Source organism: Nyctereutes procyonoides, unplaced genomic scaffold, assembly GCF_905146905.1.
Source record: "Nyctereutes procyonoides isolate TBG_1078 unplaced genomic scaffold, NYPRO_anot_genome, whole genome shotgun sequence".
Classification (NCBI taxonomy): Eukaryota; Metazoa; Chordata; class Mammalia; order Carnivora; family Canidae; genus Nyctereutes; species Nyctereutes procyonoides.
In genome coordinates this window covers 20,785,719-20,812,802 of record NW_026575041.1, presented here as the reverse complement: position 1 = coordinate 20,812,802, position 27,084 = coordinate 20,785,719, and the positions used below count along the sequence as shown (strand labels likewise).

The following is a 27,084-nucleotide window of genomic DNA, read 5'->3' as shown; positions in this document are numbered from 1 at the left end:
CTCCCTTCCTTTATATTCCCTTTCACTATTATTCATATTCCCCAAATGAATGAGAACATACACTGTTTGTCCTTCTCTGATTGACTTACTTCACTCAGCATAATACCCTCCAGTTCCATCCTAATCTGTTTTTAAAAAATAATTTGTAGGGCAGCCCCGGTGGCTCAGCGGTTTAGTGCCACCTTCGGTCCGAGGCACGATCCTGGAGACCCGGGATTGAGTCCCCACATTGGGTTCCCTGCATGGAGCCAGCTTCTCCCTCTGCCTGCATCTCTGTCTCTCTGTGTGTGTCTCTCATGAATGAATGAATGAATGAATGAATCTAAAAAATAAAAATAACTTGTATCCCTTCTCCCAAATCATAACAATACTGTCATTTCTTTCAGCTTAAACAACCAAAAAGAACCTCTCTTCACTCCCATTTCCCTTTAGCTACTACTCAGCTTCTTTGTTTCTCTTCTATTGCAGAATTGCCTCAGAGTTTTCTGTATTTGCTGCCCTGATTTTTCTCCCTCCCCTTTCCCTTACACCCATCATGCAGGTGTTTTGACCTGTCATTTCAGGAAACTGCCTACATCGAAGTCAGCAGTAACCTCCATTGCTGAATCTATTTCAGTTCATCTGACATCTCCCTTCAACTCTAATTTTTTTTTTAAGATTTTATGTATTTACTTGAGAGAGAGAAAAACACATGCGTGCACGGGGAGGGGCAGAGGGAGAAGCAACCCTCCCGTCCCAATAGGACACCCCCCTCAAGACTCGATCACAGGACCCTGAGATCATGACCTGAGCTGAAGGCAGACACTAAACTGACTGAGCCACCCAGAGGCTCCCCCTTGAACTCTTCTTGAAACCTTATTCTCTTTGGTTTTAGGACCCCATACTCTTCTCCTTTTCTTCCTGTCTCACAGTACATACTCTCAGTTTCTCTTGTTGGTTTTCCTCATGTCTCCCGCCTCTTAAATTGGGAGAACCCACAACTCAGTCCTTGGAGCCCATCTTCAGCTACATCCTCCCTTTTGTAATCTCATCCAGTTGCCTAGATTTAAATTCCATCTATTTGGTGGTGATTTTCAAAAGTCTAGCCCAGACCGCTCCTCCCAACTCAAGATTTCTGCAGCCGGCGGCCCACTAGACATTTCTCTGGGGATGTTTGTTTGTTTGTTTGTTAATCTTTTTTTTTTAAGACTATTTATTCATGAGAGACGCAGAGAGAGGCAGAGACACAGGCAGAGGGAGAAGCAGGCTCCATGCAGGGAACCCGATGTGGGACCCGATCCTGGGTCTCTGGGATCACACCCCAGGCCAAAGGCAGCCACTCAACTGCTGAGCCATCCAGGCGTCCCTCTGCAGGGATATGTAATGCAAACATCTCACACCACTAACATTCCCAGTCTGAATTGCTGATTCTCAACTTTTGCTCTATGTGTTGACTCTTTGTGTCCCCTCTATCCTGTCTTGGCATTACTTCAGAATGTGACTATTTGTCCAGTCTTTATCACTACCATTGCATTGCTATTTCTCACTTAGATTATTCTCATGGCCTCCAAACTTGTCTCCCTTTTCTACTCTTGTCCTTCCTCCACCATCCCCCATTCTGTCCTCATTTCAGCTGTCAATGATACTAACAGTTCAAGTCACTCTTGCCTTGAAAAAAAGTCCTTACAACTTTTTACAAGACCCTATTCAATCTGGCTTTCTGTTACTTTCTTATTTCATATCTGCTTGAGCCACAGCAACCTCCTTGCTGTTTTTCAAAGGTAACATGCATATTTCTGCCCCAGTGCCTTTTTTAAAAGATTAAATTTAGAGAGACAGCAGAGGGAAGGGTAGAGGGAGAAGGAAAGAATCTCAAGCAGTGTCTGAGCTGAGCACGGACCCCCAACGTAGGGCTCAGTCTCATGATCCTAAGATCATGACCTGAGCAGAAAGTCAAGTTGTCAGACACTTAACCAGCTGAGCCACCTAGGCACCCCTGCCCCACCCCTTTACACACATCTTTTCCTTTGATTAGAATGTTCTTCCCTAGTTACTTACAAGATTCATTACCTTTGCTCATAAGTTACCTTCTCACTGAGGCCTTGCATGATCATTCCATTCAGATGTGATCTCTCCTCAGCATTCCTCACCTTCCTTTTTTTCTGCATACTTATTATCTTTTCCAAAACTTTCACAGGTTCAGATATTTGAAGAATTCATGACTCCACTGAGCATACTCATTTAAGATTTTCATCTTAAGGCAAAGGATATTACGCATCAAGAAAAGAGTATCGGCAGGCATTAGAGACCTGTGAGAAGCCAAGCATAAGCTTCCCGTGTTCTCATTTGCACTCAGTGGCCCCTGGATTGAACACTAAGATATGTGCAGAAGTTCCCAGGGCATCTTTTATGCCCCTCTGGTCTCATAATCAAGCCATGCTTCTATCTGGTTATGCAGGTTGAAAACTGTCAGTAGATAAACATCAGTAAATAAATGGCTCCCTAGAGATGACAGTTTTTCTTTTTAAGATTTTATTTATTCATGAGAGACACACAGAGAGAGAGGCAGAGACACAGGCAGAGGGAGAAGCAGGCTCCATGCAGGGAGCCCAATGCGGGACTTTATCCCAGGACTCCAGGATCATGCCCTGGGCTGAAGGCAGTGCTAAACCGCTGAGCCACCTGGGCTGCCCGAGATGACAGAGTTTTCTAAGTCTAGCTGTAAATTAACAGCTAAAACACAATATAACTTCTTATTTTGTTTTTGTTTATTGGCTCCAAATGTGGGCACACAATCTTCCACTTCTTGGGGCAGAATTTCTAACTATTTTGTTCATTGTCGTATTTTCAGTTCCTGCAGTGGTCCTTGGCACATAATGGGTGCTCAGCAAATAGGTGCTAAGTAAATTATTAAACAAATAGAATTTTTCCCTGATTATATAACTATGCTATAAGAGCCTGTTGGGCATGAATTAAAAAAAAAAAAAGAATCTCTGGTATCCCTTTTGGTTCCAGAATTACTATCAGCAAACAGTAAACATTTAGTAATTGCCTTGAAATGATTTCCAGAGGCCCACCCACTTCAGATACTTTTTTTTTTTGAAGATTTATTTATTATAGAGAGTGTAACACATGAGTGGGGAAGGGGCAGAGGGAGGGAATCTCCAGCAGACTACCTGCTGAGTGCAGAGCCCTATGTGGGCTCCATCTCATGACTCTGAGATCACAACCTGAGCCAAAATTAAGAGTTGGACACTTAACCTACTGAGCCACCTAGGTGCCCCCGGAAACTATTTTAGAGAGCCTCCTGGATATCTTACAGCCAGGTATATAAGAATGATTTGAGCCATGTAATAAATACTTCAAGCCTCTGAAAGAAGAGATTTTTGCTTTTAACTATTTTACTGAAGTATAACACGCATAGATTACAGAGTTTTTTCTTTTGCAGTCTACTAGACTGCAGAAAGTCCATTTTTCAGTGACAGTGGAACATTTTGGCAACAGTTTTGCTTAGGGCCTATATATATATATATATATATATTAGAGTACAATTTTGAAATTATAATGTAAATCACTAGGAAAATAGAACTTCTTGCATCAGTCTTTTGTAAGACAAACTGTACTTAAATTTCCATGTTTTTGGTGCAGCCACTCTTTAAGTTTTGTCAGAAAGTTAAAAATAGATCTACCCTACAACCCAGCAGTTTTGCACTACTAGGATACAAAATACAGATCCAAATGGACACATGCACCCCAATGTTTATAGCAACATTATCAACAATGGCCAGACTACGGAGAGAGTCTAAATGTCCATCAACTGATGAATAGATGGTATAAATATATGTATATGATGGAATATTACTTAGCCATCAAAAAGAATGAGATCTTGCCATTTGTAACAACATGGATGGAGCTAGAGAGTGTATAATAATGCTCAGTGAAGTAAATCAGAGAAAGACAAATCCATAGGATTTCACTCGTTTGGAATTTAAGAAACAAAACAGATGAACATATGGGAAGAAAAAGGGAAGCAAACCATAAGAGACTCTTAATGATAGAGAACAAATTGAGAGTTGATGGGGGAGGTGGGTGGGTGATAGGTATTAAGGAGGGCATTTGTTGTGATGAACACTAAGTATTATGTGTAAGTAATGAATCACTAAATTCTACTCACGAAACCAGTATTACATTATGTTAACTAACTAGAATTTAAATAAAAATTTGAAACAAAAAATTCACAAGTTTTATGTTGTAATGGAAAGCATTTCTTAATCAGTTGTAGGCTGTTGTTTTACATTTCCAGGATAGAAATAAGCAACATTTGCGATTTACTGTTTTAATACAGGTACGCCGTTTCAGAGAAAGCAGACAAAAAAACACTAATGAAGAAGATGATGAAGTTCGAGAGGTAATTTCTGATATAAATTCCTGTGCTTGTGTGTTAGTTTGTTAAACTAGAATGACTAGTAGGTTTGTTTAGAATAGTCAGTCCACGGACAGTTGGTGGATATGACTGAGCAAGAATTGGCTTAGGATAGCTGCCTTTGATTTACACCAGTTCAGCCTACCAGTATTCTGCTTGCCGACATCCCCCTTTTTTCATTTTGCTTCATCTAAGACGTATTTAGTTGTGTGATGGAGGGGAGCATATACAACAAGAGCTCTTAGTGATCAAAATTATACATAATTGCGATCAGAGCATCTTATTAGAGTAAGATAAAATCTTGCCCTACTGAGCTGATATTATTTTGGGCCTAAAGGAAGAAACTTAGTATTTTGCTAGCAGTATTATTGTAGATAAATATATAGTGTCCACTTGGCTTTCTAAAATGTTGCAATGGGCCTGACACTATCAGTGTTGTCTTTCTCAGTCTCTGCAGTTTAGGAACTTCTGGTTAGCACCCATTTACTGAAACTTCTGGCCTCTATCTGGTACTCAGTGAATGCACCGTTGAAATATATTTTTCTATTTTCTGATAGTCTGTGGTGTTTTCTGATTGCTATCTAGTATTTAAAGATTATCTTACAACTAATTTACTGTTGGGATTTTGTCTTGATTGCTTTCCTTCATATCTGTTACAGCCTTGCCATTCTACTTTGCATTAGCAATACAGATGGAATACATGGTTCGTTCATGTCCACCAGAAAGTCTCACGTTAGTAGATGAGGTAGACATATGTAGAAAGAAAATATTAAACCTTAGCATGACCTAAAGGGTCACTCTCACTGAATTAATACAACAGTTCTGCTAGTCCACTGTCATTTTCCTAAGTATTTCAGAATTGCCCCTGACAGGTGGTGAATTGGAAAGAGCTGAAGCACTTGACACATCCCTCAAATTAACTTTTCTAACTTCCACTGTTTTCTCTACTACAAACAAAAAAGAATTATTCTAATGAGCCACCCTTACCCCTGCCAATCCCCACCCTCTAAATATTTTTTGCCTTTTTATAAGCACACTCCTTAGGTCAAAGTCAATACCTGGGACACTAACAAGGAAAAACCTGCCTACGGAGATGGGGACTCCCACTTTATTACTTTTTTATCTGAACTCTCTTCTAAAGGAATCCCTATTTAGTGGTTGATCTACTGGTGACCACTAGGTATTCCCACAGCCTTTCAGGTGAAGCAGTTTCAGATACTGACAGAGGAAAACTCGGCTATTGAATAATTCTTTGGTACCATCTCTAAATGCCATGAGATAGACTTTTTTTCTTTCTTTTTAAAATAAAATTTCCAAATTTATATCTGATTTACTTCATCATCTGTCATATCATACTGGCTGCTTCAGATTTTAGGCTGATCCAATAATGCCCTTGTGTGGAATGTGAAGGAATAGGAAAGTGGTATTTTGGGTGTTATTTTTCTCTTCTGTCTTATTACAAAAATTTGATGCCCTGTGCTTACTGTGGGAAAGTTACCCCCCCCAAAAAAAATTATGCCCCAGTTCATTAGAATATGTAGAAATAGGAGCAGTCTAGTAACTCAGTTAATAACCTTTCTTTAGAGAGAATCCAAGAGGATAATCTCAGTGTCTAATTTTGTGAGCTTCATGGATTTCTTCCCTTTGTACAACTTAACACTGTCTCCATCTTGTAATACAGGGAATTTTGCCGTAAAGGGCAAATGTTATTCATTAAATTTTTATTCATTGAATTTTTTCTAGGTGTGTGTCATTTACATTATTTCATTTTATTATTATTTTTTAAAGATTTTATTTATTTGACAGAGCAAGAGAGCACAAGCAAGGGGAACAACAGAAGGAGAGGGAGAAGATCCCAGGATTCTGGGATCAAGACCTGAGCCAAAGGCAGATAGATGCTTAAGCTGTTGACCCACCCAGGTGTCCTGGATCACGTACACTATTTTAGTTTCCATTTTACAAATCATACTGAGACCACAGTAAAGGTTACGTGGTGGGGTGGAATTTGAACCTATTTCTGCCTTCAAGTCTAGACTTTCTGTCATATCCTATCCTATCAGAACTGTATATTATAATAACATTAATACAATGCATGGCCAATGAATGGCTAAAAGTGGGAGATTTCTGAAAGTTTTTGGTGTGCAGAACATCAAAAATCACTGTTCCTAAGAAGCACGGATGCAACTGCTATACCATTTACAAGATGGTTTTTGGAAGCTAAGAGGAGGAGGCTCTAGATTAGGGATCCCTTATCTATTTATATTTGTATTCACCTTACAGAGCACCTTAAAGTAGAACAGTGTTGCTAAATAGTAAGATCGAATGCTAGAAGAAAGAAATCACTTCTGGTTCTTGGGTCATTTAAACTTGACTAACCATTTCAGTTTAACAAATTACAGAAATAGGTCTTTACATGCCCTTTGTGTTTGGAACCCTTAAGCTAAGTTTTTCATTAATCTTTTAAAGAATAAGAGTGAGTATTTTCTACAAGGAAGGTAGTAGAAGACATGACAAATTGCATTTGGGAGTTTTTTAGAAGAAAGCACTTTTGGGTTTAGATTTTTCAGCTATATTTTAAGACTTCAGCAGGTTAATTGGGGTTTCCTGGGTAATTTGCCAGCTTGCCATTTGATGTTATAAATGATCTTTATCTTTAGCATACTATTTAGGACTTGTAATGGAATTTGAGACTTTCGCAAGCTTTAACTCCCAGGCATGTAGAATCATTTCGCTCAGGACAAGAATCCCAGTACCATGTTTAAGTTATTTAAACAGACTCAAGCATTAGTCCTTCCAAGAGGCTTTAAAACCTCTTGTTCACATTGAAAAGCTCTAAGTATTTTCTTTAATTATAAGTTCACGTATAAATAAGAGATCAAACAGTAAATATTTTAGGTTTTGCAGCTGTATATGGTTTTTGTCACCCTTTCCTCTGTGTGTGTGTGTGTGTGTGTAGTTGTTGTGTGTTTTTTTTTTTTTAATAATCCTTTAAAAATGTAACACCTATTCTTAGTCTGACTCATAGTCCAGAGTTTACCCAGCCTCTGATTTCCTGTGTTCTACCTGAATTTGAGGCAGGGTTGATAGCCTCTTTCTAACTGCAGTACTAAGCACTATCAACAAAGTGAAAAGGCACCCCACAGAATGGGAGAAGATATTTGCAAATCATGTATTTGGTAAATGATTAATATCCAAAATATATATTGTAAAGAACTCCTAAAATTCAACCACAGCAACAACAACAACAACAAAAAAAAAACAATTTAAAAAGTGGATGAAGGACTTGAACAGACATTTCTCCAAAGAGAATAAACAGGTAACCAATAAACTCATGAAAAGATGCTCAATATCACTCATCATTAGCAAAATGCAAATCAAAATCACAAAGCCACTTCACACTTACTAAGATGACTATTACAAAAAAGCTAGAAAATAGTGTTGCCAAGAATATGGAGAAATTGTAACCCTTGTGCATTGCTGGTGGGAATACAGAAGCATCTGAGAAAAATAGTATGAGGATTCCTTAAAAAATTAAACATAGAATTATGTGACCGAGCAATTGCATTGCTAGGTATTTAGCCCACAGAATTGAAAGCAAGAACTCAGATATTAGTACACCCATGCTTATAGCATTATTCACAACAGCCAAAAGGTAGTAATAGTCCAAATGTCCATCAAAAGCTGTATGAGTAAACAAAATGTGTATGTGTGTGATGGACTTTTACTTAGCCTTAAACGGAATGAAGTTTCACTCATGCTGCAGTGGACAGACCTTGAAAACGTTACGCTAAGTGAAGTAAGACTTGTGAAAGGATGAATATTATATGATTCCACTTAAACGAGATCCCTAGAGTAGTCAAATCGTACAGACAAAGAATAGTGATAACAAGGGGAAGGGGAAGATTAGGGAACAGGGAGTTATTTTTTAACAGGTATGGTGTGTCAGTTCAAAATGATGAAAAAGGTCTGAAGTTGAATGTTGACAATGTTGCACAACAGTGTGAATGTGCCTAACGCACCTGAACTATACACTTAAAAATGGTTAAAATGCTCAATTTTATGGTATGTACATTTTGTCACAATTTTTTTAAAAATGGTGTAATACCCGGATGGTATATGTTCAAATCTCACAAAAAAGCAAATGGAAACAATGTCCTACCAGTGGCTCTGGACAATGGCTCTGGAACTACACTCATGAGGTAAATTAGAATTCCACTGCTAATTCTTAGAAGTAATGACTTCGGGTATATCAATAAACTACAGGGTCTGTTGCACAGAAAAGTGGAGTTAAAGTATTTGAATGTAACGTTTGAAATGATAAAATGAAGATAAAGTATTTAAACAAAGAGAAATATAAAATTTGAAAATGAAAGTGGGTAATTCATTCCAAGAACTAATCATAAAAGGGCCTGTGCATTTTAAATTTTTGCTAGATCCTGCCTTATCACCCCAGAGATACTACACCAGTTTACCTTCCAAGGATCTGGGAGTGCTTATTTGCCCACATCCGTGTCCTCGTGGTGTATCACTACATCTTTTGATCTTTATAAATCTGAGGGGTGAGGAAGCTGTTTCTTGCTATTTTTATCATTACTACTTTTGTTACTGGTGACTTAGCAATTTTTATGCTTACAAACCATTTATATTTACATGAAACACCTGGTCATGTTCTTTGCTCAGAAATTTTTGTTTTGTTTTATTTTTAGTGCCTAGCTCATAGATCTCTCTGTTACAGCCCTCACAGGAAGGTGTGCACACACTCTGTGCATGGTGGGGCAGTTGCATATTTTAGGGTATTTGTCATGTAAAAGAAGGGTTTTGGGGTTTGTTCAAATCCAGAATAGATGATGAGTTAAGTGCCTTTTTGACATCTGTAGAGATAAGCGTGTGGGATTTTTCCTCCTTCATTCTATTAATTTGGTGAATTATATTAAAGCATATTCTATTATTGCCTCATCCTTGTTACCACTTTGTGAGCCTCCTGGTAATAGGTATCCTGGTTTTTCCATATGTTCCTGGATTCTCTTTGTTTACTTTAGTATTCATAAGATCCTGTAATCTTTTTGTGCATGTAGGCCTTTGTCAGTTTTTCAGAGCTATATTATGCTGGCTTTGTAAAAAGAAACTGGAAGCTTTCTTTATGCTCTGGTATTATGGAAATAGCAGTGGAATTATCTGTTCTTTGAAAATTTGATAGAATACCTGTGAAACTTTCTGGTTGTGGTCTTTTTCAGGGATTTTTTTCCTAATTTTCTCACATTATTCTTTGATATTATTAGTGTGTTGAGACTGTGCGTCTATTGTTGTATCTGTTTAGATTATTTTCCAAATTACTTCTAATTGAAAAGTATTTTGTCAGGATTCTTTTAATTTTCCCTCAATCTTTTTCCCCCTCCATTCTCATTTCTAATGGTGTATATTGGTCTTTTTCTCCTTTTTGTTACGTTAGTGATTTTTGTCAATGTGATTTTGTTCCAGAGGATCAGTTCTTAAATTTACTAATTCAAATGGATTTTTGCTTTAAATTTATTTATGATTGTATCTTTATTGATTTCTAATAATTCCCTTTGGATGGGTTTTATTTGTCCTAGCTTTTTTTTTTCTGTCCTAGCTTTTTGAATATCAAATCTATTTATTTTCATCATTCTTTTTTAATAGGTTGTAGGCTTTTTTTGTAAATACTTCTTTAATTGTTTCATATGTTCTGGTATATTACTATTTTCTATATTTCTACAATTTTGGTTATGTGGCTTAGAGGCAGGTGTTGTTTTATTACCACTAATTTCTAATTTTATTCATGGCAATTAGACAATATAATACCTTTTACTATTTAGAACTTAATTGATATCTTTCTTAGAACCCCATGAAGAATCAGTTAACATTTCATGAGGTCTTGCAAAGAAGTATCTATTTATTTTCAGAGTATAGAATTCAGTACCCATCAATTAGATTGTCTTATTGATTATGTAATTTAGGTCTCCTTTTCCCTATTAAATCTACTTTTTAAAAAAGCGTAGTTGGTTCTTGTTATTCATTTATGTTCTATGTCTAATGCAAACACTAAATTAGTGAATAGTGAACCGTATTACTCCTAAGGGAAATACAGGATTAGGTTCCTGCCGACTACTGGCTACAACATTTTTGTCTGCTGTTCAGTACATAACCTTTCTCATGTGTGTTTCTGTGTTAATTATATTATTGATTCATTAGCACTGAATTTAGATCCAACAACCCTATAACTCATCCCTGAATGAAGTTTATTTAACACATGTATTTCATCTGTAAGGCACATCACAACCTTTTTGTGCTTGGGCAGTATTGGACAGCACCTTAGCAATGCAGTGAATCACCAACCAAAAGCACAGAATGTGAAAAACGTGGTGCTAAATATGCCATAAAAAGGACACTTATTTAAAGTGGGAGAGCTGAAATAGAAAGACTGAGTGTTCCCATTGTTCATCTTCATCTGGGAATGTGTGTGTCAGGAGATTCAGAATTTTTACCACTCTGCACAGGTTCACAGATGACTGCGAAAGTATCAAGAGTGTTGTTCCAGGGGTTACAAATATATTTTGGCAAGTAGGTTATTTGCAAATACAGAATCCGAGAATAATGAGACCGAGAATAATAATGAGCATACTTTGGGACAGGGAAAATGAATTGAAATTTTTTTTCTCCTATTTTTTATTTGTATTTTTTGCTACGTTCCCTGAAGTTTTTTCTCTCTACATCGTAATGCTGTGCTAAGCCCTTCATGTAGTGACTTAGCTGTTACTTTCTTTAAGCTGAGATCATTATAATGAAGCTGGATTGTCTCCCACCTCCTACTTCACTCCTACTTCTACCCTACCTGCTTTGTTCTCATCTCCTCATTTAGCCCTGCCTCTCTTTATTTCATGATAGAGCTTAGAAATGCTCTACCCACCTATTCTTAGACCCAGAATTTTTTATTCCAAACAAGAAAGATTGTAGTCATGATCCCTTGGGATATCTAGATCAATTTTAGAAAGCTCTACACTGCCTAAGACTCTTTTCTACCTTGTTCCCTAGGTCACATCTTCATTATATACATTAACTCTTCAGAGATTTTGTGTTTTGAAGTTGGAGCTATTTTCTGATTTTATTGAAAGTCAATTATGTCTTACTTCTGTATTCCTTACTATATTTTGGTTGGTTTAAGGGAAGAGCTCAGGGCAACATTACTTTTATTTCTAATCAGAAAATCTGTATTCATTTCAGAGTTAAAATATTTCATTAAGTCTCAAACTTGTCTTTTCTAGGCAGTTTCTTATCAAATTAAAATTTGTGACATATTCTTGGTCCTAAGTTTTTTATTCTTTTCCAGGCCTTCAAATGATATTCCACTCAATTCTTTTTATCGTGTTTTTTTTTAATGTTTTATTTACTTATTTATTTGAGAGAGAGCAGGCATGCACAAGTGGGGAGGAAGAGCAGAGGGACAGGGACAAGCAGACTCCAAACTGAGCATGGAGCCTGATGTGGGGCTTGTTGTCTTGACTTTGAGATCACAATCTAAGCTGGAATCAAGTCAGAGGCTTAAGCGACTTAGCCACCCAGGCACCCCTTGTTTTATCTTTTTTTGCTCTTAATTCTTAATTTTTTTTAAATTTCTTTATTTATTCATGACAGTCACACAGGGAGAGAGAGAGAGAGAGGCAGAGACACAGGCAGAGGGAGAAGCAGGCTCCATGCACCGGGAGCCCGACGTGGGATTCGATCGATGGGGGAGGGGAGCTCTTCTGCTTGGCATTTCTATAGCATGATGAGTGAAAAATAATAGTGTAGACAGTTTGAATATTAAATGTTATCTGAATGACCAGATTAATGGCTTAGGACACTACATTATCTACTAATGTGTATTTTCTCCTTTCTCCCTCTTAGGCTATGACGAGGGCCAGAGCCCTCAGATTTCAATCTGAGGACTCTGCTTCTGCCTTTAGTGCTGAGGACCTTATGAGTATAGATTTGGCAGAACAGATGGTTGATGACTCTGATGAGGACACCTCAGCAGCAACCAGTAGAGGAAGAGGCCGGGGCCGAGGCCGACGAGGAGGAAGAGGGCAGAATTCAGCCTTGAGAGGAGGGTCTCAGAGAGGAAGAGGTTAGCACTGAGTACCACACACATTCAGACTTGGCCATTGAATGGTACATGCAGGATTGTAATCCTGTCCCCAGAATTAAGTTATGCAGTCCTTTCACATTTGATTTTTATAATGCATAAAGTCAGTCTTTAGTGTAATTCAGACAGGTATATTTTACTTAAGTAAATTTTAATGGCCATGTGCACATAAGATTTTTTTGGCCCATAACATTTGCTTAAGAACTTCACTTCTCACACAGTACCTTTCAGGTACATTTAATGCCATATTTATTCTCACACGTAAAAAGTAATAGGCAAATATGAGCTGCTAAGGAAAATGGCTACCTAATGACCATTGACAGCAGGAAGAAACTCCCAGGTCATAAAGATTATTATTTTTGTTACTGTCATAAGGTACAAATGCCCACATTTTTATGAAGTAGCTTCATAAAATTTATTCAAAAAGAAAACTACTGTAAAACAATTTGATTTCCTAAAGCAGTCATTAACATTAATTGCCATCATCGTATTGATGCAGGACTGTTGTCATTGAATAATCCAAATAATAGAAAATTGGTCATTCCATTACTTCCTGATGCGTTATATAAATTCATTTGTAGGAGTATTTTTAAATAGTTTTTATTAAATATTTATTCATAGGAATTTTAAGCTGGTAAAATAGTACTTAATTTGAAAATTTCCAAGAGAGAACCCCATCCTCTAGTGATAATTTATTTTCATTATCCTTAAGTTTACAAAATGTTTCCTTAAATTTGTTTAGAATATTATGAACCAAATGTGGTATTAGTATAGTTTTTGAAAATTGATTAGACTATTATGTATTTCTTGTTATATATGTCTTTGACTTTTTGTACATGAACTTTGTTTTGATGTAACTATTTATATTTCATTTTGGCCTTCTTTTGAAAAAAAAACCCTTGGCTACCAATGGAATTGTATATTGACTGCTCATTATTCTAACAGTAGGCACTGGTCTGGAGACTTCTACTCGAGGCAGAAGTTCAAAGGCCACTACGTCAACATCTAGAAACATGTCTATTATAGATGGTGAGTATGGATTGCAAGTTATAATCTAGCAGTTATTTATAAATTCCAACATAGGAAGATCTAGGAAATCCCCATTAGGAAACCTCATTGATTTGTGTTGCCATCACTGGGGAGTCAAAAGGATTATTAGGATTACAGGATAAACTATTCTTTAAAAAGTCTTTGCCATTCATCAGAGCTACTGAAAAGGGTGAACCTTAAAAATTATTTTTTATTATCCCTTTTGTTTTTTTATCCCTTACTTTTAGACAGATTTGATTATTTCCTTTATAGAGGGACCATGAAGTCTGAAAAGTGAGTCAGTATGTTAACAATGATTAAGAGAAAGTGCCGCTTCTTAATAAATATATCGTTTACTTTTTTATGCTGCTTTTCTCTGGTTCTGCTGTTAGCATAGGGAAGTCCTATGATGTGTATTTTAGATAATACTCATAAAGACTAGTGTTTTTGTAAGAGTTACTGCATGCTTCTCAAAGCTCTGTAGTTAGATACTTATATCTGTTTTACAGAAAAGGGATCTGAGGCTTTGAAAAAATAGGCAACTTACTCATTATCTCACAACTAGTAAATTTTAGAACTTGGGTTAATCCTACATTCCCTAGACTCCAGAACCAGTGGTTAACCACTATATAGTTGACCCTTGAACAGAATGGGTTTGAACTGTGGAGGTCCACTTACATGTTGGGGGAAGGGGGGCTTTGATAAATACATTACTGTATTTTCCCTTCCATATGACTTTCTTAATTACATTTTCTTTTCTTGAGCTTACTTTGTTGTAAGAATACAGTATATATACAACGTACAAAGTAAGTGTTAATCAACTGTTTATATTGTCAGTAAGGCTTCCAGTAAATAGTAGGCTATTAGTAGTTAAGTTTTGGAAGAGTCAGAAGTTAAATGGGGATTTTTGGAGTGTACCGGGGTCAGTGCCCCAACCCCTGAGTTCAAGGGGCGACTGTACTGCTAGTTTCCAAAGCAAGAGAAGATTAGAGACCTAATTACTGGTTCTCAGTAGAGGAGTCTTTGTATTATACAGAATAACCTATCTAATTAATGTGAAAATAAAGTAAACCACCCCAGAAGGAAGTAAATTGTGACACCATCAGAGGAAGTCTTCAACATTTATTGGCTGGCAACTGACATTGGAGGAAGGATACAAACATCAAATTGAGTAAATGACTCTTAAAAATACTTATCAAAAGTTCTAGGGGTGTCTGAGTGGCTCAGCTGGTTAAGCATCCAGCTCTTGATCTCAGCTCAGGTCTTGATCTCGGGGTTGTGAGTTCAAGCTCCATTTGTTCATGCCCAGTGTGGAGCCTACTTGAAAAAAAAAACAGTAATTTTTAAAAAGTTCTATTGTTGTACTCTTACTCAGTGATTATTCAGTACTTGAGAGCCAGGTGAGATCCTTATCTTGACTTCAGAAATATGTTGCCTTTTAGGAAATGGCATCCAAAAAGGTGCTCTTCCATTCTCGGCAGGAGTAAGGTAAAGCAGAGAAGGAAAAAAATAGACAACATAGAAAAGACCTAGGCAAAGTTCAATATGGAAAGGCCTGTGACTTTGAACAAATCACTCATACTCCTACGTTTGTTTACATAATGACCCTACATCATGGGTTGTTCTGAAGCCGAAAGGTAGAGCCTGGCACATAGTAGTCCTCTACAAAATGTTAGTTATAAAAAACAGAAAGAAAAAACAGAGGGATACAGAAAAGCAAAGTGAATAAAACATGTACATTTCCATGTTAAGTCACCAGAAGCTGGTTGCATGTGACACAAAGTCATACTCACCTATACCATAACTCAAACTGCCTTTTTTCGTCCCGGCTAAATTATTTTATATGAAGCTTTCCTTGGCACCAGTGGGCATAATTAATCACTTAAAGTGAGTCTTTGGGCTTCCATTTTGTTGTTGAGAAATGAGCTATTAGAATTGTAAAGCTTGCTTTTTTTTTTTTTGAAGTAGTCTATTTTTCTTCCAGCTGGCTGTTGGTGTTCTGCAATTTCACTGATGAATCTAGATATGAGATTCTTTTTTCTCCTGCTTAGGATTTATTAGGCTTCATGAAATTGTGAATGAGTGTCTTTCATCACTCCTAGAAAATCTTTCCCTTTAGATAATACCTCTGCTCTTTTTCTTGCCTTCTGGGTTTTCAATTAAATAACTGTAAGAATCACTGTCTTCCTGGGAGTATTGATCTCTTTTGTATTTTCCCTTTTTTTTATCTTCCTGTGCTATATTGATCTTCCAATTCACCCATCTGTTTTCTTTTGTTTTAAGTAAACTCTAACCCCAATGTGGGATTTGAACTCGTGATCTCAAGATCAAAAGTCCCATGTTTTACTGACTGAAGCAGGCCCCCACGCCCATCTGTTCTTAAAACTCTCCTTTGAGTTTTTTATTTTCATTGTTTTTGGTGGGGATAGAGATTCTACTTAGTTTTTTTGAAATATGCTATGTGATTTTTAAAATTCCCTGCAGATATTTTTAAGTCTGTCTGTAATTTTGTGTGTGCATAGTAAGGATATTTGTTCTGTATTCTGTGGCTACTAACCCAGTATCTGAATGTCTTTGGCCACTTTTTAAAATGTCTGTTTCTGATTTCTGTTTCTGTGGATTCTCATTTGTGGTAACTTATTTCCTTGCATATTTTGTTACCTGTTGTCCCTAAGAAATTATCAGCAATAATAATTTGAGATCAAGGATGAACATAAGTTCCCCAGAGACAACTCATATTTGTTTCTGGGCCACATAAAACTACATTTAAATTTGTGACTTTGAGGTTCAACCCACTGATAATGTACTTGCAAAATCCTGTTTATGTCTGCCTCTCTTCTTGGGGTCCCAGCTTAAGGGAGGGAATATGCATTAGGCCTCTCCTCTTGAGCAGGCCTTGAGCTGTGGTAGCCCTTTCCCTCTCTCTAGAGAAAACTGTCAAAACCAGTGTGAACACTGGTCCAGATCAGTGGAAAATGATTCTGATCAGAAAATGATTCAGATCAGAAAATGATTCTGCTTGCCTCTTAGAGTTTGAGCTTTTCTTCTGTTAATTCTGTTAATTCTTTATGTGATCAGTAATTCAATGCCATTAGAATTTTTTTTTTAAACATTTGTTGAAGCAGTTTGGGTTGCTTTGAGTACCAGTGTTTGTCTGAAAAACCTAGCCCACAGTAAACAAACAGAGATTTTTATCTTTATTTTCTTCCTTAAAACTCACATGTGGCTGCCTCCTTTGCATCTAAAACTTTATATCTCATAGTGTGTTTTTGTGAACATTTATTTCTCACTTCTTACCGTCAGCTCCTTTCAGAACTACTATACCTGTGAGACTTTGCAGACATTCTTTCCTGAGTCCTGCTCTGTGACCCATTGATAATGTGGGATAAAGCTTCTGTTTGTATAGAGAAGACGGAGACCAGTCAGAGTGCTTTAAAATGTTCACAAATAATCCCCCCTTTTAAGTAATAACGTTCATTTGTAAAAAGTAAGCCAAATTAATATGAAACTTAAGATGTCCTGAATTATGCTTAGGAAAAAATCTAATTGTGGTGTACTTCATAGCAGTTGGTGTAGTTAAGAACCCAGGCTTTGGAGGCAGACCTGGTATGGTCACCCACCTCTTTACTGACTGGCTCCATGCTCTTGCTTGGCAAGCATTGCAGAACAGAGACTCGACTCGGTCTTTTTCGTCATGGTGGCCATAGTGCCTGGCTGTAGTTGATGCTCATTAAATACTTGAGAATGGCTGAATAAAAATTACTTAGAGATATATAGCATACAGGTTAAAAACATTGTTCCTGGGGCACCTGGATGGCTCAGTGGTTGGGTGTCTGCCTTCAGCTCAGGTAGTGATCCTGGGATCCTGGGATCAAATTCCACATCAGGCTCACCTCGGGGACCCTGCTTCTCCCTCTACCTGTGTCTTTGCCTCTCTCTGTATGTCTCTAATGAATAAATAAATAAAATCTTTAAAAAGCAAAGCATGGTTCCAAAGTCAGCCATTGGTTTGAATTCTGACTAGTTGATTTACTAGCTATGTGTCCTTAGGCTTTCCATCTTCAGTGTCCTATCTGTAAGATGCAGTGATGATTGAATTTGTTTCAATGGGTTATTTTGAGGATTAATGAGAAAATACATGTGAACTATTTGGCACAGTATGTATACATTTTAAGCTCCCAATGAGTATAAATTGTTTCTATTCTATGAGCTTCAGATCCTTAACTATAAAATTGGCAGTGTTGTACTGATTCCACAGAGTAGTTACAAGGATCAAATGAACTGAGGGAGTATATTACTTAGCATAGGATTTAGCAAGAATTCAAAAAATGATTGCTGCTATTAGTATTGGTGGCAATGTTTAAAGTAAACTTAAGAAAATGAATGTTTTATAAATATTAAATTTGTCTTTTATGTAAATTTTTTTGGTCTAATGGTTTTACAGTTGAACTGTCTCTAACATTGGGACTTTTTCTAAAAAGTGAAAGTGAAATAGACTTTTTAACAAACATGTGTAAAACATTTTTATTAGGTTACATTTGGTGCTGAGTCTCTGACAAAATAACCATGGGATACTAACTATAGCTACTGTGATGTTGGTGATAAAAGTATCTTTAAAATGATAATTTCCAGATCCCTGTTGTAATTGGAGGTATGAAGAGAGCTATAAAGGTAAAATTCTATTATAATAAGCCCCATGGAGTGTAGAGATTTACTATTGGGATTTTATCGGGAATGGTAGATATTACACGTACAGCCAGCAGCTGTTATGAGTTGGTAGCCCAGACTTTTCCACTGAAGTTTGTCTGCAGAGGATGGTGACAAAATGAATATAGTACCTCGGAAGGGCTCTATGAGTGCCATGGAGTTTACCGTCACAGCCGCCACTACTACATCTGCTGCTACTGCTGCTAGCTACATTATTTGAATACCTGCTACTTCTAGGCACTTGGCACAACTATTTCCATTAACTACTTCTTTTTATCTTTTCAGCAATTTTATTTTTTTTAAAGGTTTTATTTATTTATTCATGAGAGATAGAGAGGCAGAGGGAGAAGCAGGCTCCATGCAGGGAGCCCAGTGCGGGACTCAATCCCAGGTCCCCAGAATCACACCCTGGGCCGAAGGCGGCGCTGATCACACCAGTGAGCTACCCAGGCTGCCCTTCAACGATTTTCTGCATGAATTATTATTAACACTATATTCTAGGTGGGGAAACAGACTTAATGAGCCAAGGGAGCTTGGCTCTAGTCACCCAGCTAGTCAGTCAAAATGAGTTTAACTCTACAACCACCATACTTGTATTGCCTTCCTAATGGAACTCAGTGCTTATTTTTCTGATAATGTTAATTTATCTCACTGACATTTGTTGGGGATGAAAAGAAAGGAAGGATTTATTTATTTGTTTGTTTATTTATTTATTTATTTATTTATTTATTGGTAGGCTCTTTTCAGGATGTGAGAGTTTGAGGAATCAATTAGGGAATAATTGTTGAGCAGAAATATTCTGTAAGAGTCACGATGGCTAGCTTATTTTTTTTTTCAGGTGCCCTGTTTAGCCTTTTGAGCAGAGTTAGGATGTGAGGCCCCAGTAATTGAGTAGAACAGATAAGTACTTTGCTTCTGCCCTTAATCTTTCCTCTCAGATGGACATCACAAGACTTAGGGGATAGAACCTGGAATAGAAACAAGGGACAAATCATAAATGTATGCTAGGTAGAACAATTCCTGAGTTCAGATTATAGGAATCTTGGACTTTGTGGGTTTCATTGAGCTTTTGTCTTTTTCAAGGCCTCTTTTTTTCTCCTCTTGTCATGTTTAGTTTGGGGGTTGTCTTAGGGGAAAATACTGTTTTATATTAGGAAACTGGTAAGGCTTATGAAAAAATAAAGCTCTGATTGGCAGTTTGAAATTTATTCTAGGTTTTAAATATTCTACACCCAATTCGTTGGTGGGGTGAGTAGGGCGGGTTGCCTCACACCACTAAGCAATTCTTGGACATCAGCTGAGTTTCCTACAGTGTGACTCAATTCTCACACTATCTACCCACAGTAATGTCAGATTCCACAGGGTAAGGGGCTGACTTCCACAAGATTGCTTCCCTCTACCTTAGAGGCTAATCACAAATCCAGCTGTGCTTCTGACTGACTGGCTATCAATCAGTTTCCCCTAATTCCCTCTTTGGGTTTAATTACTTTGCTGGAGCAGCTCACAGAACTCAGGAAACTAGCTTATTCACTAAATTATTGGTTTATTACAAAGGATACAAATCAGCAGCCAGATAAAGAGATATAAAAGGTAAGGTCACAAGCAGAGGATTTGTATCCTCAGAGATTTGGGGGCCGGTACCCTAGCACATGGAAGCATGTTCACCACCTCTAAGCTCGCCAAACCCTTCCTTTGGGTTTTTATGGCAGCTTCGTGACCATTAATTCATTAAATCATGGACTATTGGTGATTCATTCAACCTCTTATTCCCCTGTCTGCCTGGAAATCACAGGATGGAACTGAGTTCCAACCCTCCCTTCCTGATTTCCTGCTTGGTTTCCCTGACAACCAACCCCCAGCTTCAGGCTTGGTCCCAAAGTCATTTAACATAGCAAAAGACTCTTTCCGGGGTACTTAGGAAATTCCTAGGCTTTTAGGCATGCTGCCAGAAATGGGCACAAAACCCAAACACGTATTTCTTTTTTTTTTTTTTTTCAAACACATATTTCTTACTATAAAATCATAGCATCATGGCTTTGACCTTGGGAAAAACAAAGGGTTAGCTAAATTTCATGTTTCTAAGTTCCTAAAGCTAAAATGTAAGGATTTCAAGGAAAGTTTTCTCATAGCATAAAAAATACACTGTTTTCTAGGATTTCCTCTGGACTATTTCTTACGTACTGAATATGGCTAACAAAGTAGAGGAAAAGAAAGCTCTTACCAGAACCGCATGACTCCTAATATAGCCACAAGGAAAGATACTGGCAACTGTAAAAGAAGACATTATGAGAGTTACCTTCAACATATTTGGAGTTTAATCCATTAGATGATCAGGTTTTATCCTTCATGTAGTTCTCTGTAAAATATTTCTAGTACAGGTGTATTTATGAACATAACCTGTTATTTGAGTAAGTCAGGAAGTTAGGAGACTGGCAGCTAAGCACTGATTTATTTGAACATGTAATCCCACCTCCCTTTAGACCTTTAGATCTTAAAAAACATAAATGGTTTTATAATTGGCCATCATGGATTTTTGTAAATAGAGCTTACAAAATCTTCAGCTAAAGATATGTACAAATTTTTCTAAGTTACTTTAGGAATAACATAGGATGTTTATTCTTTTGCATTATAGCCTTTAAATCTACAAGACAGCAGCCGTCCCGAAATGTTGCTACTAAGAATTATTCAGAGGTAAGATAAAAAGTTTTATAGTTGTGTGTTAATAATTTATGCTCCCTGCATTATGAATTGTCAATTCTTTGATCTACAAAGTAAATAAAAGAAGAAAAAGTGGAGAACATTAAAGCTGGAGAGAACTTTATGGATTCTCCAGACTGGGGGCTTCTAGTATTTTGTTTTTAAATAATGTATCTCATGATTAAAAATATTACTGCATACATACATTTATGGATTTCTGAGGATAAATAATCTTGAGCCAAAAAAGTCCATGCATGAAATATTAATACTGAAAATTGGAGTTCAGTGCATATAGAGGTCTTATTTAAATCTGGCTTCCTTTTGTTTCTTATCCTCTCACAACACTGGCTTATGTGCTGATGACTGGAGCTAGACTTAAGACAAACTAAGCTGTCAGAATGTAAGGACCTCATTCTTAAGCTCTAGATTTAACATAAGCCTCTGAATTTCCTTTGGATTCCAAGATTTTATGTGGGCTTGACTCTCATCTTACCTTACTTTCAAAACCCACATCTCTTTATTCCTAAGGCAGTACTCTTCCCTCTGCATCAGGGTTTCTCAGTAGCAACACTATTGACCAGATAAGTCTTGGACCAGGTAAGTCACTGGAAGGGACTGTCCTCTGCATTGTAGAGTTTTTAGCAGCATCTTGTCTTCTACCTCTAGATGCCAGTAGCAACTCCCTTAATTATGAAATCAGCAGTGTCTCCAGACATGCCCATAAGTTTCCAGAATAATAGTTATTACCACCTTCCCATTGAGAGTCAGTGTTCTATTTCATACCTGTCCCAGCAACATTTTTTCAAATTTCATTCTTCATCCCTTCAATATGTGACATGATTGGCCACCCTCCTTTTCCAGGAGACTTCTCTGCCCTGATTCTTATTTTGTCCTTTTAACTCCCTTAATTTCATCTTCTTTCCCCCCTTCTTTCTGTTGTTGTTATGTGGATGTACTGGCACTGACTTTTATCCTGAGCTCCATTTTATTTGCATTCAACTGTTGCCTGCTATCACTTCCAGATCATCTAAAAACAAAATGAATGGGTGACGGGCACGGAGGGGGACACTTGACGGGATGAGCACTGGGTGTTATTGTGTACGTTGGTAAATTGAACACCAATAAAAATTAATTTATTAAAAAAAATAAAAATAAAAATAAAATAAAAACAAAATGAGCACATCCCCAAGGTAGCTTTTCTAGAATTTTCTCTTATAAGGCATGAATTCAAAGGGATCAAGTGCTAATTTTTTCCTTCATTTTTTGATTATGGTTACACAGTGGTAGATTGGAGGAGAATTGAATACATTTGATTCCTTCAAGGCACATAAGACAATCTCCTAATAGTTTTATGACAAAATGCAGAAATGTTGGGTGGATTCATAGCTTCTTAAGCAATTGCATTTAACAATTTTTTATTAATAGTTCAGTATTAGCCTGGAGGGGGAGAACTCAGGTGTTTTTTTCACTGTTTTGTCCTTGGCTTCATTCATTAGTTGAAAACATAGCAAATGTGTATATTGAATGTCAAGCTAACACAGAATGTGGAGGGATGAGTAAGTAGTATTTTGGATGATAGAATCAAGAATAACAAGTATCTTTCCTGAGACACGTAAAACTAACAAATGGTGTTTAACTGGGATGAATGTAATAAAAAGGTAGTACTTCCCACATGGTCTTATACCTAATTTTAAACTGGGAATGGAACACTAATTGTCTGACTCCTCACTAGAACCCGAGAAAACCACAGGTACCATCTGCACATGACCCTGTGTGAGTAATTCACCAGTCTAACTGCATGTTCTTCTAGATACCTGGCTGCTGTTGGTGTCCAGGAGAAAAATGAGCTCAGACATGCATGCATAGGATACCATTTGTGATTGAAGAGTGACATTGGAGGGAGCTCAGGCTAAGTTTCAGGGTTTTTTTTTTGTTTTGTTTCTTTTTTAAGATTTTATTTATGGGCACTTGGGTGGTTTAGCGGTTGAACATCTGCCTTTGGCTCAGATTGTGATCCCAGGGTCCTGGGATCCAGTCTTGCATTAGGCTCCAAAGGGAGCCTGCTTCTCCTTCTGCCTTTCTGTGTCTGTCAAGAATATATAAATAAAATCTATTTAAAAAGAAAAAAGATTTTATTTGAGAGAAAGAGAGAGCACAGGCAGGGGGAAAGGGCAGAGGGAGAGGGAGAAGCAGACTCCCTGCTGAGCAGGGAGCCTGATGTGGGGACTTGACCCCAGGATCCTGGAATCATGACCTGAATCGAAGGCAGACACTTAACTGACTCACCCACCCAGGCGCCCCTAAGCTTCAGTTTTAACAATTACTCTTTACTAATGTGGTTTCTGCCCCCTTTTTTCTGACTTTTTTTTTTGTATATTAAAACATTTTTTTTAATTCAGCTATTTGTTTTTATTCAGATGTTCCATTCTCATAAATACTATTGACTGTTTTGTTTTTCCCTTAGGTGATTGAGGTGGATGAGTCAGATGTGGAAGAAGACATTTTTCCTACCACTTCAAAAACAGAACAAAGGTAGGTGCAGTGATTTTTCTGCAAAAAGAAAACATCTGAAAAAACTTTCAATTATCCAGAATTCTACCTTTATGTTTTTCTGTGCCATTGAAGTTTAACAGATTTATTTTCAGCTGGTCAAGTAAATAGGGAAATGAATGAGCAAAGGCTAGTTCATAGAGGTGATGTAGCATTCTGCAAGTATTTTTCAATAAAACTTAAACTGTAATTTGTTTTGCCTTTATTACTCAAGGATTTTCCTAGTGGAGTTCTATGTTCTCTCTAATTAACAAAAAATAGTTTTGTTTTGTTTTTTTTTTTAATAATTGATTTCAGCCCCTCTTCTTCATTTTCGCATTTTTACATACTGAGTTACACAGGGTGCTGTGCTAAACACTAAAAAGAGGAGCACATTGAATATTCCTGCCTTCAGAACACTTGTATGCTTTTTCCTGTCCTTTTGGTTTTTGCCATTTTTGCTATTACTGTAAAGCTTGACTTGTTGCACTGGTAGCATTTCTCTGTGTCAGTATTGTAGGTGGACACTGCTTAACTGAAGCTCAGTTAATGAATATTTCTACTTAAGAAAATAATCAGGAGCTTGTTTTAATTCTTTTTTTCTGTGAGCATTATATTAGGTCTGATGGGGGATAGAATAAATGTTTTAAAATGCTTACTGCCTTTAGGCAACATAAGTTGTAGTGGAAAAGAGAGATGAACACATTTCAATCCATTAAAAGATGATGAGTCAGTACATAATTATGTGTGAAATTTTATGATACAGACTAGGTGCGAGTGCTCATAGGCCCTTAGAAAATGGAACAAGAATTATGGGCTATGAAAGAAGAAAAAGCTTTCTAGAGGAAGTAAAATTCACTAAATTTACATTTAGCTGAGGTTTTGAAGATAGGAATCATCTGGAGCAGAAGGGTGGGAAAGGACATTTGAGAATAATGCCTGAGCAGGAGCTGTTAGCTGTAAGGGAGAGAATGAGAAAACACTCTTCCTCAGTGTTTCTCACCCTTGTTTCCATGATCTCAACTTTGTGTTTTGTTACCTAAGGATAAAAATTCAATAGGATTTAAATGAATTGAAATAACAAGGGAAATTAAATACTAAAGAATGAAATTTTGCTGCGTAGGATTGAGCTTGGGACAGGCCAAAACCATTGTAGTATCTCAAATTTTTCACCTACCCTCTACCTTTGAGCCAGTTTTCATTCCTGTGGTGTGATATTGACCTTGAGAGTATATACTTTATGTGAACTAAGTGTCTGTGTTGGGAAAATTGGTAGGTATAGTTCCACATCCACATATTTGTTCAGTTAAACGTTATGCTAGGAGCCGGGGGTAGAAATATGGAAGAAATGTCTCCCTCCTTTGAGGATTTCCACTTTAGCAGTATGTTAATTATAAGGCACTAATATCCAACAATGTAAATGTTCAAGTGTAATGAAATCTAATGGAAGTGACACTGTCTTCTAGAATAGGTTATCAAAGGCTTGACAAAGAAGGTAGGCAACATGGGGGGTGATGATGAACAGGTGTGTAAGAATGCTTAGAAGAAATTGTCAGGGAGGAAGAATTTCTCCTACCCTTCAAGGTCTTTCTCGCTGGGCTAAGAATCAAATTGACATGAGACAGATAAATAGGAGGAAATCAAATTTAATTTCAAATGTAGGGGGAATCCACACAAACAGGAAATTCCAAACTGACAAAATGAGGTATTATAGGTCATTCTGGACTGAGGAGAAAGGGGATAGGGATCTTAGATGTCAATGGGAGAGAAAGCAATTCACAGGAAGGTGAAAGAGAGCACATGCTTGGTATAAACAAATGTTTGACGGGCCACTCAATCAGTAGGACAGACAGAACATTGATCTTGCTAGGTTCCTCTCTGTCTACCATATGTGGTTCATACCATAATGTAGTTACCTATCTATGGTGATAGAACAGGCTCAATATCGAAATCCTTTTTAAGTATTTGAGAAGAAGGTAAAGAGCTTTTCCTGAATCTGCTGAGTTTTGATTGCTTTTTAATTCAAAATAATCTTCATGCCAAAGTAACCCATGTTGGGGTGGCCCACCATTGGCCCCTACAAAATTATTAGGGTGCATCATTAAATAGTAATGTGACAGGCCACAGACATCTGCTTGGAAAGGGAGGAAGGCCTCTGAGGAGGTTACGTTTAAGTGAAAATCTTATTGAGAGACTTGGCCTTGTAAAAAGCAGAGGGAAAAGCACATGCAGAGTCTCCTGGAAAAGAAACAAACTCCCTGTAGTGTAGGAGCCAATGACTAAAACACGGAAAAGAAAGAATTTGAGGTAAGAATAGGAAAGTCAGGAATACATCATGAAACAGGAACAGTGGAGCAGGGTAAGGCATTTCGACTGTATTATAAATGTAGGCAAATCCATGGAAGGCTTTTGAGAGAGTAGTGGCACCATCTGGATTAAGTTTACAAAGGATCCCTGTGGTACAGGAGGCAGGGCACAAGTAGACTGACCTGAAAGGAGTGTAGTCCCCCAGAAGAGAGATGATGGAGGCTTGCCACCAGAGTGATAGCAGGGGAAAGGGGGAGAATAGATGGTTTCAGGGTGTACTGTGAGGTGAACATCACAGAAGTTGGGGATGAATGGAATATTTGGAGTGAGAGAGAATGAGGTATCATGATTGACTTCCAGGCTTCCTGCTGCAACGCTTAATACTTAGAAAGGCATAAAAGAAGAGAAACTGATTTTTGTAAAGGGATAATAGGCAGATAATCAAAAGTTCTGCTTTAGATGCGGAAAGTTTGTGCTGCCTGTGAAATTTATACGGGCAGGTGGTGGTTGTAGGCAATTGGATATATTGAATCTAGAGCTCAGATAAGAGGTTTGAATGATGCATAAATTTACCTCTCAACAGCACATAACTGATACCCTAATACTTAACTTGAAGGCCATTGGAATGGATCGATCACCTTAAAAGAGAAGGTAGAAAGAAAAGAAGGCTTGTGTTCCAGTACCTGGGATTCAACTTTTAGAATTTAGAAAAAGTAGCAGCACATGAGAAAGGCCCAGAAGAGTACAGAGTTGCCAAAGCCATTGCTGCCCTTGGTAGAAGGAATGCAAAATCCCAAGACTTGGGCTCAGATACAGGTCAGATTGTATATTTGTGGTCCAGAGTTGAGGATAGATTGCAGTAGTTAGCTCATATGAAGATTTACTTGAATTTCTCAGTCTTGAGTTACTGTCTTAAACTTGAATTTAAGGATTCCTTTGGTTCCAGCCAATAGAAACCTAACTCAAATTTGCTTAGGGAAAAGAAGATTTATTGAAAGAATACGAAGATATGTCACTCCGTCGAAAGAAAAGAGTTGTCCCTTCCAGTACTTGTTTGGCCACACTTGTCTTTGTGAATTAGAACACACACACAAAGAAGTGTAACTTTCTGAGGTGTTTTTTTTTCTTTTTTTTCATCATAGTTGAGAGGAATATAGAATTTTAGCTTACATGAGGGCCTTATTTTTCATTATTGGAACTAATGAAAATATTTTAGTACATTTGACATACATTTTAAGGGTATTAAAGAAAAATGTCTTGATTTTGTGACCAT

General features: G+C 37.3%; 1 protein-coding gene across 2 annotated transcripts in view; it reads left to right on the top strand.

The window, feature by feature from the left end:
* Positions 1-27,084, top strand: part of MRE11 (MRE11 homolog, double strand break repair nuclease) — a 68,736-nt gene that overhangs the window by 34,793 nt on the left and 6,859 nt on the right. For both annotated transcript variants that reach the window (XM_055320720.1, XM_055320719.1), the window contains exons 14-18: positions 4,325-4,387; positions 12,305-12,524; positions 13,488-13,571; positions 20,911-20,969; positions 23,440-23,507. In XM_055320720.1, coding sequence (XP_055176695.1) covers positions 4,325-4,387; positions 12,305-12,524; positions 13,488-13,571; positions 20,911-20,969; positions 23,440-23,507 — 494 coding nt within the window. The remainder of the gene's footprint in view (positions 1-4,324; positions 4,388-12,304; positions 12,525-13,487; positions 13,572-20,910; positions 20,970-23,439; positions 23,508-27,084) is intronic.